The sequence below is a fragment of the Equus asinus genome, chromosome 27 (assembly GCF_041296235.1).
Source record: "Equus asinus isolate D_3611 breed Donkey chromosome 27, EquAss-T2T_v2, whole genome shotgun sequence".
Lineage (NCBI taxonomy): Eukaryota > Metazoa > Chordata > Mammalia > Perissodactyla > Equidae > Equus > Equus asinus.
Window position 1 is genome coordinate 6,662,395 of NC_091816.1, and position 15,567 is coordinate 6,677,961.

Here is a 15,567-nt window from a genome sequence, read left to right on the forward strand (position 1 = left end):
GGGAGACAGGGAAGCCACAAAGAGATTTCAAGGGAAGGCTCATTCTTATATCCCAGTTTTGAGTATTCTGAACACTGTCCTTTAATCATCAGCTATCACAAAGGAAGATGAGCAGGCAGGAAACACCCTGCGCACATCAACACACACATTCAAAGGAAGGCCAGAGGCAGACTCTTTTAAACTCCTGTTCACCTCCTGAGAATCCGATCTTCACAGGATAAAGAGGCGGATGAGCTGGCTGGAGAGAATGGAAGCAACAGGACAGGGGTTGAGATGTGAGTCAGAAATCTGTCTCTTTTCTCCAATGTGGGCTCCCTGTCCTCAGACTACCCACATTTCTGACACTGTCACCAAGAGGAACCCAACCTGAAAGGGAAGCAAAATGCCACACATGCTTGACGACAAGTTTTATTTGGGAAGAGTTTCTAATCGTTAAAGCTGCAAGCAAATTCCCTTCACAATTAGAACAGTTCTAGAGACCTAGTAGTTTCAGAGATCCCAGTGTTCAAATGTATATTTCAAAATGAACAACAAAAACAAACCCACACCAAAAGAAAGAGCTTTTAGACTGGTTTGGAATGTACAGCCGTTGACTTCAGCTGTTCTCAGAAACAGGCCTTCCTCTCAGAAACTTCCTTGGGAATCATCCACTCTTTGGATGGAGTCAATGCCCACAGAAGGAAATGTCTTTAAATAAGTTAGCTACTTGGACAAGATTATTCACTCCTTAGAAAATACAGTAAGATAACAAGTCCCAGTTGGTGGGGTAGGTGGTACAGCACCAGTTTCACAGAGAGCTTATGGGATCCTAGGGTCAGCAGCTGTTGGCATATGGCACACACAAAAAAGCACTCCCCAGAAGTGGGAAGAGTGTGGGAGGGCAGGGAGCCTCTCCCAGTCCCACCCAGCCTGTTAACTTGCTAACAGCAGAGGCTGTGTTCTGCAGTATCTTCGGGAGAACATTTGCAACAGTTAAAAAACAAAACCAAACCCCCCAGGATTATTCCCCCAGAAAGTCCATGTATGCAAAGAAAAAGGGACCTAGTCAGGGTTCCCACGGGGGACTCCGCCTCCCATCCACTTCTGTTTCCACGTGATATAAGACATCAGCCAGAGTGTGTTCTACCACGGCACCCCAGCCCATGTCACTCATCTGTGGGAGGAGGAAGAAACAGAAATGAGCGATGAGCACAACTATGGCAAGAAGTAACCAAGACACTGGGGATGCGCGGGGACATTTTGAATGTTACTCACAGGGTGGTAAGTAAGATCCTTTGGAGGATACTTGAAGCACGGTCCAAAGTTAATGGAAACCTGGGATAAATTCAGTTCAAGCAGACATGAAGAAACAGAAAAAAACAGTAAAAAAATTAACGTGATATGGGAAACTTTTCTCTTTAAATATAGCTGTGAAATTCAGGATATAACTGGAAAAAGTGATATATATTAATATTGTTAAAAGTCAACACTCTAATGTCCATCAAGAATTAAGCAAATAAAATAGACTTGTGTTGATTTCTGTTTATAACCTAAAGATTTCCTTATTTTAGTTTGATGGTAGTTTTTTTGAGGAAGATTAGTCCTGAGCTAACATCTGCTGCCAATCCTCCTCTTTTTGCTGAGGAAGACTGGCCCTGAGCTAACATTTGTGCTCATCTTCCTCTATTTTATATGTGGGACGCCTACCACAGCACCGCTTGCCAAGCGGTGCCACCTTCGCACCCAGGATCCGAACCAGCGAACCCTGGGCTGCTGAAGCGGAACATGTGAACTTTACCGCTGTGCCACTGGGCTGGCCCTGATGGTGGCTAGTGAGAGACTAAAAATATATGGAAACTTTGTTCTTTTTTTTTTTACTAACTTTCAAAAAAAAACTAACAGGCTCTAATGATCATTCCCTTCATGCTGGATTGTATTTTTTAAAAAAATCATTATAAGCAACAGTTACTAAGTAATGATGGTAGATTATCATGATCTATAACACCAAACTGATTTATGCAAGTATATACTTTACGTCCTTCACGTTGAACAACATTTACCACACAGGACATTCAAAGGAAAAGTGTGGGGCACACTAATTGCATGATCTTAATCTATCCAAGCAAATACTTCCTACAACACCCAACTGTTTTTGGAACAAAAATAACAGTAGGAACACGTTCCCATCTCTCTGAGGCTATTCAGATTTCTTTCCAGAACTCAATCAGGGCCCTTTCGTCATAAGCATTCACCTATTTCCCTCAAGTTCTGTTCAGAGGATGAACAGATGCTACATACCGTGCAGCTCTTGTACAGGGAGATGGCTGGAAAGTAAACTCCCTCAAAGATATCTTTGTAAGCCACACCTTGATTGACACCATTTTTATAAAATATTATCTGAAACAAAAACCATGGTTTTACTTCAGAATTTAAAAACAGAACAAATTACAAAAGGACTCACTTAGAGAAGGCCTTGGAAGTGCTGCCCCCATGCTGGTAATAATGGGTTCCAAGCACAGCACACAGCTAGTGCAGTAACGATACCGTACATTTGTATCACACTTGAGATTATTCAGAGCATATTTCCATGCACTATTCTAGTTGCTCTTCAGGTTTACTTGCTTTCTGAATTCCTACGCTACTTACACCAAACAGGTCTGTTTTTTATTATCATTGTATTTATAAAAAGTAATCCAATCTTCCACTGATTCCTTGGAACTATACTCTTCTAAGCTTTATTTATTTATTTGTCCCCTTCCCTTGCATGAGGTTCTCACTTCTGCATTTCTACTCTGAAAATCTCTTAGGATCTTCTGTCAAAATCTCTGAATCCTCATTTTCTGTCCTTCCTCTCTCAAAAGTATCCTGAATATTCTCTCAACTACTATATATAGACTTCAGAAAAGGCTCCTTTTAATAAACTAACTTTCTCTGCCTCTTCTTCCCAGTAGGAACTATCTTCATCCTGGCTGTATTTTCTGGCTGTTATCATCCTTGGATCTATTAACTGTTACCTTTACTATTTTCCTCCTAAACACAACTGGAACCCTAGTTTATTTCTCCTACATTCACTTCCACTACTGTCCCAGGAGGATTCACAGTATTTTTATGGAAAAACGTTTCCAGCTCAGAACTTTTCTCCATCCCTTCCCCTTCTATTTTGGGCCCTTGTGGCTGATCCAAATGTGCCAGCTCTTCTTTGATTGTGCGATGTCCAACAACCCTGGAAGAGAGGTAGGGAAAGTTCTAGAGGACACTCAATGAGCCATTACAGCTCCTGCTGCCTCTGGTCACACAGCAAGGTCCCCTCCTCTGCTATTCCAGTGTTGCTCCCTCTCTACGTGATGCCTCCTCTGAGAAAGAATAAATCTCTCTGACTTGCTTCCTCAGTTGCTTACAGGTTTCCTTATTAGGCCATGGTTTTTACCCTTTTGTCTACAGAGTGCTCCTGAAAGCACCCTGGTCCTCCCTCTTAAGCAGCAGCGTGGGACCACGGAAAGAGCACAGCCCAGAAGGCGGGGGAGTGAGCTTGCTCTGTGGCTGGCTAGCTGGGTTAGCAAAAAACCCCTTCATTCCCCTTTGGGCCTCATTTTCCTTACTTTTGTAATTAGGTGCTTGGTGCCAATCTTCAAAGTCTTCTAGTTCTGACATTTTTATGACCACGACTCACCTCACTATGAGGAGTCTGCTTTAGGCTCTTCTCTGCTTTATCCACAAAGTCTTTTTCCTCAAAATACAAATAACTCTTGAACTTTATCAAAGCCTTAAAAACCGAGCAAGAAAGAAAGGAAAAAAATTGAAGCATCAGCTACACATGGAAAAAATAGTCAGATTCACACAAATAGCACTGAGTCCGTCTGTTCTGCAACAGAGATTTCAAATCTTTAGTTAGTTTTATTAGACTTTGAACAACTATGTGCTTCTTAAAAAGTACCAGATGCTACATGTTTGTTAAACATTTTCAAAAAAGGCCTTTACTAAGAATATTTGTGAGGAAATATATATATAAATACATATACATTCTTACCACAGCAAAAACTCATAAAAGTAGCCAAACTTAATTCATAGTTTTTTCCCCCTCAATAATCTCAGTGAAAGCAATGACAAGTTTACTGAGCCTAAAATCCCCTATTCTATAAAAATATTTTGAGGGCTACTTCCTTCCCTCCTAGTTCTCTACTTGTTTCTCTTACAGGTCGTCTCTGAGTCACCCCTTTCTTGCTTGTTCCCAAGAGTCTGTTTAACCATTCATTCCCAGATAAATATATGACATTAATTTTTTTAAATTTGAATTTCTTAGCACATACATTTATTAAGCATGGTAAGAAAAAAAAGTCAGGGACTGGCCCGCTGGCGTAGTCGTTAAGTTCACATGCTCTGCTTCAGCAGCCTGGGGTTCGCAGGTTCGGATCCCAGATGCAGATCTAGCACTGCTTGTCAAGCCACACTGTGGTGGGATCCCACATAAAACAGAGGAAGACTGGCACAGATGTTAGCTCATCAACGATCTTCCTCACAAAAAGTGAAAACAAATGCTATACAAGAACATAAAGAGTCTCTCTCCTGTCACCATATCCCTCAACGCTCAGTTTCCTTTTGCAATCACTGTTCTGTTTCCTGGTATCCTTCCAGAAAGTCTAGGCATATATTAAATCTTCAAAATTGAAAAACATACACAAAGAAAAAAAACACACCAGACAAAAAACACAAAGAAAGAAGCAAAAAAGGCATACAAGCGGTAGCATACCATGCATTCTGTTTTACATCTTGAGTTTTTCACTCAACAATATACACTGGAGATCATTTTATATCATTAAATACGTAGCTTTTGAACAGATTCATAGTATTCTGTTGTATGAACATATTCATAAATTGCTTATTAAATTGAAAACAAATTTTTATAATATAAATGAAAAAGGAAATAATCTTAAACATTCCTACAGCATCCTTTGAGGTAACTGTAGACCTCTGTTTTTGATAAAAACAGGCATTAGTGTGGTATACATTAAAGGATTCTAGATGGCAGGAGGAGCAATAAAATGGGATCTTAGGCTGCTTTTTATCAGAACAAACTTGGAGGACATACGCTATCCAATTTAAAAAAAAATTAACATTGACCCCTACTTCACACCATACACAAAAATTAATCCAAGTGAATCAGAGACCTAAATATAAAAACTAAAACCATAATATTTTTGAAGAAAAACATGGGAGAATATCTTCATGACTTGGAGGTATGCAAAGACTTATTAACTCATAAAAAGCAATATTAACTGAAAAAGAAAAATTTTGTAGCATTCATAAAAACTAAAAACTTCAGTTCACCAGAAGACATCATTAAGAAAATGAATAGAAAAGTCACAGACAAGGAGAAAAAAATATATATATATTTTTTGGTGAGGAAGATAGGCCCTGAGCTAACATCTGTGCCAATCTTCTTCTATTTTGTATGTGGGACGCCGCCACAGCATGGCTTGATGAGTGGTATGTAGGTCTGTGCCTGGGATCCAAACCTGTGAGCCCCGGGTCGCCAAAGCAGCGCACACTAACTTAACCATGACACCACCAGGCTGGCCCTGAAACAAAGATTTTTTTAAAAGCCATTTCTAACAAAGGACTTTAATCCAGAATATACAAAGAAGTCCTAAAACTCAATAAGAAGATAACCCAATTTTTTAAAAAGGTAAAATAATTGAACAGAAAATTCACAAAAGAAGAGCTACAAATTGCCAATAAGCACATGAAAAACTGCTCAGTACCATTAGTCATCAAAGAAATGCCAATTTTAACCATAAGGAGATACTACTACACACCCATCAAAATGGTTAAAACTAAGGTGACAGACAACAACAAATGATGACAAGGACATGGAGTAACTAAAATTCTCCTACACTGTTGGTGGGAATGGAAAGAGTGTGGCAATTTCTTAGAAGACTAAATACATAACTACCCTATGACCCAGTAATTCCATTTCTAGGTACTGACCCAAAAGAAACAAAAACACATTTACAAGGAGATTTGTAGAGGACTGTTCAAAGCAACTCCATTGCTTTATCCCAGCCTCGAAACAGCCCAAATGTCCGTCAAGAGGAAAACGGACAGCTATGTGTCAACCAAGCTGGAAAAAGAAAGGAAAATGGATAAACACACTATGGTATAATCACACGAGGAAATACTACTCTGTAGTAAAAAGGAACAAACTACAGATACGTGCAAGAACATGGTAGGATCTCAAAAGCATGATGCCAAACGATAAAAGCCAGATACGAAAGGCTACACATTGCATGGCTCCACCTGTGTAAATCCAAGAACAAGCAAACTAATGGACTGGAATTATCATGCGGGGAAAAATTCAAAACAGTGGTTGCCTCTATGGGGGTGGGAGTGGGACTGACTGAGAAAGAGTAAAAGGGAATTCCTGGGTAATAAGATTCTACATCTCAATAGCAGTTTGGATCAAACTCAAAACTCAGTGAATATACACTTAAAATTTGTAAATTTCATTTTATGTAAATTTTATATCAAAAGAAAAAAGTAAACAAAGGTTGAACTCCAGCTAATGATATGTATCCTGAAGTACTTGGCGGGTAGTGTACTGATGACTGCAGTATTCTCTGAAGTGCATTAAAAAAGAAGAATGGAGCGATGGATGGATGGATAGATGAGTGGAGGAATGAACAGATAACATGTTAATGGTAGAATCTAAGTGATGGGTGTTTGGACACTTTTAAATGCTGTCAACTTTGCTGTCTGAAAATTTTCATAACAAAATGTTGGGAAAAATGTGAACGGTGGTCAGCATCACAAGAGAACATACAGGCCACAGGTGCAGGCCTTGGCTGCCTCAGATCTCCAACCCAGGACTTGCTCGGGAGCACAAACTCACCTTATCTTTATAAGTATCGGGCAGTGACTTGGCTGTCTCTGTGTCTTCAGGAAGATTGATATAAAACCCCAGCACGTCTCCCTGTCCATAGCCAGAAGAGTAGTGTTTGCCAATGGACTGGTGGAACTTGGTTCCCTTTTTGCTCCGCCAAGAATAGCTAAATTTATCATAACCTAAGGGAGCTTGAAGGTTACCTGTCCCAATAGAAAGATATACAGGAAATCAGAGGACTGCAGGTCAACTCTGGATTGCACAGGAAAAGATTCTACTCCTTTTTATTTGTTTTTTTCTTTTTTGTCAATTTTGTAAAATTGCTAACAAACTAGTTCTCACAAACAAAGAATTATAAAAATATTCCTAGGAATTACAAGCCACCTAAACCCTCAGGAATTGAATTTTATGCCCACAATCCAATAAGCCCCACGGTCATGAAGCTTAGCCAGATGCTCTACACCTCTCCACCCACTGCAGTGGCCACGTTACAGCTCCAGCTTACCTAATGGCTGGGACCAACCCAGTCTGGCAGCAGTGTCCGGCGGCATCTCATCCACCGTGATTTCAAAGTACCAGGCACCTTTCCGTACCCCATGAGAAGCCCGAACCATGGAGTAGCCCTTCTCTCCAACCACAGTCAGCCGGTCATCAGAGATCTTCAACTGGGGAGCTGTGGTGATGGAGATTAAAACAAAGGCCTGCAACCTATTTGAGGTACTTGGAGACAACTGTCACAAAACCGTGAGTCTCTTACACTCCAATAAAACAAAACAAAAAATCAGACATATCAGGTGACGAACTTGAAATATTGTTTCAGGAGTTTAAAAATCTCAAACATAAGATGCAGACGAAGGAGAAAGAAAGAAAAAGGAAGAAAGCTGTTAGGTAATCTAGTTTTTACTAAATGTGATTATATTTAAGATGACAGGTTAAAACTAATTATACTGTCTATTCCCTAAAATGCGATAAAACGAGTGTAATGTGTTCGGATCCTGATTTGAATAAACCATCCCTTAAAAGACTTAACTTTTTATTTGAAACACTCCCAGACTTTCAAAAACAGCAGAGTCCTCATATGTCCACCACTTAGCTTCCCCAAATGTTAATACCATCCATACCCACAATACAATTAGCAAAACCAGAAAATTAATACTGATACAATACTATTAACTAATCTATAGATCATCTGCAAATTAAGCCAAATATTCAAATAATATTCTTTTTCTGTTCCAGGATCTAATCCAAGATCCCACATTTCATTTAGTTGTCATATGTCCTTAGTCTTTTCCAATCTGGGACAGCTCCTCAAGTCTTTCATGATCCCAACACTTTGAAGGGTACTGGTCACTTCAGTTTGTAGAATATCTCTTAATCAGGTTTGTCTGATGTTTCCTCCTGGCTAAGTGCAGGTTATGCTTTTCTGTTGGGAACACCACTGAAGTAACGCTGGGCCTCCTAAGTGTATCACATCATAGAGCACATGATGTCAAAATGGTAAGGTTAAACTTGGACCGCCCGGTTAGGGTGCTGCCTTCTACATTTCTCCATTATAAAATTAGTATTTTCCCTTTGTAATTAGTAAGTATTTTGTGGGGAGATAAAATATGTGAGACAATCAAGGAAATCTGATTATGGACTAAAATGAGATGATAGTAAGGAATTACCTATTTTGTTAAGTGTGGTAATAGCATTGTGGTTATAAAATAAAATAACCACACTTTTTAGAGATACATATTTTTTAGAGTATATAGAGTGAGATTTACTTCTTAAAAATTCAGAAAAGAAACAAAGAACTAAAGGAACAGATAAAGCAAATATGGCAAAATCTTGATAATTGTTAAATCTAGGTGAAAAGTATATGCAGATTCATTGTATTCATCTCTCTACCTTTGCGTACTTTACTATAAGGCCATTATGTAAGATAAGGGGACAATCTAAACCAATTGGAAGGGATATTGTGACTTGGAAGTGAAGAAAAAAATGATGACAGGTGGGAGAGTATTTCTAGGCTGTGCAGGTTGATTTTATCAACATAGAAACATCTCCAATCCCACTAACTGAGGAAAAAGCATCTGATACAGTGTTTGTAACACTCTGGAAGTTGTCTAAATTCTACTGGAAGAAGCACAAATTTTATAAATGCATAAAGATACATGCACCCCTATGTTCACTGCAGCATTATTCACAATAGCCAAGACTTGGAAACAACCTAGGTGCCCATCAAGGGTCAAATGGATAAGGGAGATGTGGTATATATACACAATGGAATACTACTTGGCTATTAAAAAAGATGAAATCTTGCCATTTGTGACAACATGGATGGATTGTGAGGATACCATGCTAAATGAAATAATTCAGACGGAGACAGTCAAATACTGTATGATCTCACTTATAAGTAGAAGATAAAACAACAACAAACAAACACATAAGTACAGAGATTAGATTGGTGGTTATCGGGGAGAAGAGGGGAGGGGGAAAGGGGTGACAGGGCTCATATGTATGGCGATGAATGGTAATTAGTCTCTGGGTGGTGAACGTGATGTGGTTTACACAGAAATCGAAATATAATGATGTACACTTGAAATTTATATAATGTTATAAATCAATGTTACCTTAATAAAAAAAAATTAGGGACTGGCCCCGTGGCCGAGTGGTTAAGTTCGTGCGCTCTGCTTTGGTGGCCCAGGGTTTCACCGGTTCGGATCTGGGCGCGGACCTGGCACTGCTTGTCAGGCCACGCTGAAGAAGCATCCCACATGCCACAACTAGAGGGACCCACAACTAAAATATGCAACTGTGTACTGGAGGGATTTGGGGAGAAAAAGCAAAAAAAAAGCAAAAAAAAAAGATTGGCTACAGTTGTTAGCTCAGGTGCCAATCTTTAAAAAAAAAATTATCTTTTATAAAAGGCTTTATGATTTACAAAGTACTTTCACAGGTAGCTAGGTGGACAGAGAAACTCGCCTAACCCTCCCCAGCACCGTCTCCACTGTGCAGATGGAGAAGCAGATCGAGGCTGTCAAGATCATGCTGCACTGAGTGGCAGAGGCTGACTGGAACCTTGGCCCTGCACTCCTTCCGTTACACCATAGGGGCTCTTACAAAGATTACCTCCTTCAAGTAAACGCATGTTGTTTAACAGAACTTTCTTAGGTCTGTGGCAAATTCTACGTTCTCAAATACAAAGACTTCTTCCTTTATCCCCTCCTGAGCAATTCCGTCCTCAAGTCATCAGGTGGGGCTGAGCAAGTCAAGTATCTGTGATAAAATAGGATATTAAACGGTTCACCTCCTCACAAAACACTAATCACAAAAAGGGAAAAAGAAGTAACTTACAGTGGATAAACTTGGCAGATACCACCTTAGCCAAATGATAGAAGTGAACATCTCCAGTAATGGGACCAGTTAAGATCATGTCCCACATGACAGGATACAATATGAAGAACACAGTACCATTTTTGTGATATTCCTGTCAAAGATGCATAACTTGAATCCAATCATGAAGAACCAGACAAACCCAACCTGAGGGATGGTCTATGAACTAATTGGCCTCTAACTTTCAAACGTGTCAAGGTCATCAAAATCTAGGAAAGATGGAGAAATTGTTCCAGATTGAAGATGACTTATGAGACATAACAATTAAATGCAGCATGTGATTCTCAACTGGATCCTTTGCTATAAGGACATTACTGGATCAACTGGAGAAACCTGAATAAGATCCGAGGGTCAGATGGTAGTAATTAGATATTAATGTCCTGATTTTGATGGTTATATATTGGTTCTGTGAGAATGTGAAAATTTAAAAACTATCCACTAATTCTTTGATAGTCTTCCTTTCAAGAGGTGAAGCCTAATTTCCCTATGCTTGAGCGTGGGCTGAACTTAGTGACTCACTCTAACAAAGTTGAAGCAACTGTCTAACTTTAAAAATAGGTCAGGGGCTGGCCTGGTGGCACAGCGGTTAAGTTCACATGTTCTGCTTCTTGGCGGCCCGGGGTTCGCTGGTTCAGATCCTGGGTACGGACACGGCGCCACTTGGCACACCATGCTGTGGTAGGCATCCCACATATAAAGTAGAGGAACACGGGCACAGATGTTAGCTCAGGGCCAAGCTTCCTCAGCAAAAAAGAGGAGGACCGGCAGTAGTTAGCTCAGGGCTAATCGTCCTCACAAAAAAAGATCAAAAAAGGGGCCAGCCTGGTGACATAGTGGTTAAGTTCACATGCTCTGCTTCAGTGGCCCAGGATTCACAGGTTCAGATCCCCAGTGCAGACCTACACACCACTCATCAAGCCATGCTGTGGCAGTACCCCACATACAAAACAGAGGAAGACTGGCACAGATGTTACCTCAGCCACAATCTTCCTCAAGCAAAAAGAGGAAGACTGGCAACAGATGTTAGCTCAGAGCCAATCTTCCTGACCAAAAAAAAAAAAAAAAAAAAGTACTCGAACTCCTTATTGCTCTCTCTTGGATCACTTTCTCTGGGAGAAATTAGCTTCACGGGGAGAAATAAGCAGTCTTTGGAGAGGCCCACATAGCGGGCATCCTGTCAAAGCCAAGTGAGTGAGCCATCTTGGAAACAGACCCTCCAGCCCCTGTCAAGTCTTCAGAGACAGTAGCCCCAGCTAAGAGCTAGACTGAAATCTTGTGAGTTTTCCTGAGCCAGACCACATAGCTAAGCAGCTCCCAGACGGACCCCAGAAACTGTGGGAAATAACTAACATTTGTAGTTTTAGACTGCTAAGTTTTACGGTAATTTGTTGCGCAGCACTAGATAACTAACACAAGGAGAACGTCCTTGTTTGTAAGAAACAGACAATTGGAAGTTCTCAAAGGGGAGAAGGCGCCATGCCAGCTTTCTCTGAAATGGTTCAGAAAAAAAAAGTTTTGTACTGTTCTGACAAGTTTTTTATAAGTCTGAGAATAAGTCAACCTAAGAAGTTTGAACGATACATTATAGATTCATTGTTAATTTTTAGAAGGTTCAGCATAAACAGCAGGCAGCCATTGCTATCCTACGTATTAAGTTAAACAAGTTCTGCTAAGGGCCAGTGTTCTCATTTTCTGTTCCTTCCAGAATACAGCTATTATGGGTACTGGAACAACAGCGCTAAGTCTTACTTCTGAAACCCTGAAGTCACTTACCTGGCCCTTCCCTACTATCATAGTATGCTTGTCACTAATAGGAGTCAAATCCATACATAATGGACACTGCACCACGGGATTACATTACTTGACTTCCAAATGACTAGCATCAATACAAATGTTACAGTTTTTAGCATTAAATCAAGAAATAATGGGCTTCCAAATCTATTAAACACATGGACCCGTTTAGATCCAGTTCAAAGAAATAGCTGAAAGAGGCATATTTTAAACACCCTTGGAAATGTGAGTATGGTCTGGGTATTAGATAACTGAGGAATTATTATTCACCTCAGGTATGATAATGACATAGTGGTTATGTTTTTAAAAATCTTTGTTAGAGATAAATACTGAGGTATTTATGGGTGAAATAATATGCTATCTGGAATTTGCATTAATACTCCAGAAAAACAACAAAAATTCATGAGGTACACTTGTCTAAAAGTAACTGGCTTATTTAAATCCCCCTTCACATTCTTTTTTTTTTTTTTGAGGAAGATTAGCCCTGAGCTAACTGCTGCCAATCCTCCTCTTTTTGCTGAGGAAGACTGGCCCTGAGCTAACGTCTGTGCCCATCTTCCTCTACTTTATATATGGGACGCCTACCACAGCATGGCCTGGCAAGCAGTGACATGTTCACACCTGGGATCCAAACAGGCGAACCCCAGGCTGCTAAAGCGGAATGTGCGCACCCAACCGCCACACCACCAGGCCGGCCCCCCTTCACATTCTAAAAGATAATGAATGCTATTTTGTCAATAATTGAATAAAGTATGTCATTAAAAGAACTACTATACATTAAAAAGACTTCAGTATGACAAAAAAAAAGTCACAAACTCAAAAGACAACTGACAAACTGGCTAATATCCCTACTATATAAAGGGATGAAGGACCAAAATCCTAATAGAAAAATGGGAAGTAGAACCACACTAACAGATAATTCCTAAGAACCCCAAGTGGCATACAAACACGAACAGACAAACCTAACTGTATTACAAACGAAAACATAACCACACTGAAGGAGGCGGGAAGAAGCAACTAACCTGAGTTAACGGTGTCTGTCTTGATGGGGAACCTGGCAGGCTATAGACCAAAAGAGCTGCTGCCATCTAGTCAGTGAATGCTCCTCACGGGGTTGGCAATTCTGAAACTACTTTATGTGCATATTAGGAATGATCAATAAGTAAATATACGGTAGATAACTATAGTCAGTTTTCTCACTGTTGGAGAAAGAAGTTACAGATAAGAAAAGGTGTGGTGTCTGACTGGACTCCAAGGTATCAGTGTCAACTCAGCACAGCCATGTACAGGTGTGTCAGTCAGTAGACACACATACACCTCCTACCTCTGTCCACTGAGGGAGTCTAGAAGCCACACCCAGTAACAGTAATAGTGAGCACAGCTACGCTTAGACCTTAATTTCTAAACACCATTCTCCAACTAAAGGAAGCAGGGCTCCTCAGAAATAGCTGATTTTTGGCCTGCAGCATGGAAAACACAAGATGAGCCAGGAACATCTTGTGATGCCAGAAAGCAAGGAAGTATTTAAGAAAAAAAAAAAAAGGTGGGGCTTATTGAAAGAACACAGGAACCAACCTAAAGAAGCTAATGGCATAATGGCCAAAGCTGGAATAATTTGAGCAATAAAATAAATTCTATCCCACAGAATAAATATCTATGAGTCCACACTGATATAAATAATCGATTAAATAATAAATGGAGAAGGGAAGAAAGAAAAAGAAATCGTCAGGCCAACATCACGTCAATAATTCTTGCAGACAAGATCCACTGATGGGTGCCAAAATTAGTGAGCAAAACTTAATAGAGAAACAGGACATTTGCATAAAAGCCTCAAAGTATCTTTCCCCAAGATATTTACTGACTATGAAGGGAAAGACAGTAAGAAAGCCAGCAGAAACTACCTCAGCCAAATGATCATAGTTAAAATAACCAATAAAGACACACTGACATCATGAACCCTATGAGATGATGCAATAAGGGCTTATTTCTGTGGTGTTCTTCCAAAAAATGTATAACCTCAGTCTAATCATGAGAAAAAGTCAGACAAACCCTCACTGAGAAATATCCGACAAAATAACTGATTAATACACTTAAAAGCGTCATGGTTATGAAAGACAAGCGATGACTCAAGAACTGTTAAAGACTGCATGAGACTAAGAGGAAATAACTAAACGCAATGTGAGCGCCTAAACAAGAGGCATTAGTGGAAAAATTGGTGAAATTCAAATAAAGTCTTTAATTTTATTAATAGCATTTACCAATGTTAATTTCTTGGTTTGAAAATTGTACTACGGTTGTATAAGATGTTACCACTAGGAGAAGCTTGATGAGAGAGATACGGAAACTATTATTCTTGCAACTTTACTGGTAAGTTTAAACTTAGTCCAAAATAGAAAGTTTTAAGAACCATATATATAAAAATGGCTAGAGCTTATAGGAAGAGACAAAGAAGGAAATTATTTCTTGTACATTCTGACAGTCTACTTAGACATGGGCGGTGGGGGAGTGGTAATGGACTGGCACGTACATCTAATTCTAGACTGGACAAAGATGATGACAGTTCAAAGTAACACCAGGTCTGACACGACATTAACACCGTACATACCTCGATCATGTAGGGCTAACAAAACCCGTTCATACAAGCAGGCTCTGTAGAGGTCTCCAGGAATAGGTTTTCCAGCCCAGCAGTCAAGTTCAAGCTTCTCAGGATCAGGGGCGTGGGGATCAGGCTCAGCGAGAATATATCGATAGCCATCTTTATTAAACGGGTGTTCCAAGGGGTAACCGTGAGGGGGAAGGCGCTGAGCAGAAAACAAAGGGTCACTGCAGAAAGGAAAAAATAAAATCAAGAAACTAAACCCCCTCTAGCTCAACTGCCTTCAACTCTGTAAGAAAGCCCTCTGATTTACTACGTTTTGGCCAGAACACAGACAACTTCACAACTGCTTTTCATTACTCAAATAGGCCATCCTGCCCTCTGCAGGCAAAAAAGGATAAATTACTTTAGTCCGTAGGGACATCTATGAAACTGAGCTAGTACATCATTGGGAAGAAGGGAGAAGAGAAACAAAGGTGATTTCCTTTAGCATATTTATTATTAAAACATATGAACAGAAACTCAGGGATATGAGCACTTACTGTCTGCTGCCCGTCTAAATAAGAAATGCCCTGGATTTCATCATCTCCGTATTGAAAAGGAAGGGAAGAGGTACCAGAGGCGAGAGGCGGAAAGTTTAAGTAAAAGAGGTAACGCTCAACACTGGTTTCACTCCCTCTCCCCATACTATCCTTTCTCAAGATGCCTTCACAGAACTTTACTCCCCAGGTGAATCCCCACAGGCTGCTGCCCTAGGGCTGTTTTATGTAGTAACAAGTTTGTGAAACAGACACCGAGCCAAGGGGTTATTTTACCCCTCAAAGCACAGAAGATTTGAGAAAAACGACCAGGCTTTGTAACCTCAGACACCTGAGCTACTGAAGAGTAGGGCTCTTTTCCCTCTCACAGACTTTGCCAGCCAAGAAACCTCTAACAGAGGTAAGTG

The 15,567-nt window shown here is 40.1% G+C and overlaps 1 protein-coding gene across 13 annotated transcripts in view; it reads right to left on the reverse strand.

Annotated features, from left to right (window-relative positions):
* The window catches only part of ASH2L (ASH2 like, histone lysine methyltransferase complex subunit), a 31,413-nt gene continuing 15,846 nt past the window's right edge, over positions 1-15,567 (reverse strand). For 4 of the 13 annotated variants that reach the window (XM_014831103.3, XM_014831100.3, XM_014831105.3 and 1 more), the window contains 7 exons: positions 14,631-14,848; positions 7,362-7,529; positions 6,866-7,059; positions 3,650-3,742; positions 2,278-2,376; positions 1,255-1,314; positions 391-1,153 (listed from right to left, as the gene is read on the reverse strand). In XM_014831103.3, the coding sequence (XP_014686589.2) occupies positions 1,046-1,153; positions 1,255-1,314; positions 2,278-2,376; positions 3,650-3,742; positions 6,866-7,059; positions 7,362-7,529; positions 14,631-14,848 (940 nt within the window). In that variant the 3' untranslated portion in view covers positions 391-1,045. Of the gene's footprint in view, positions 367-390; positions 1,154-1,254; positions 1,315-2,277; positions 2,377-2,969; positions 3,203-3,649; positions 3,743-6,865; positions 7,060-7,361; positions 7,530-14,630; positions 14,849-15,567 lie in introns of those variants that run through there. The other 9 variants (XM_014831104.3, XM_014831102.3, XM_070500075.1 and 6 more) reach the window with 5 other exon arrangements.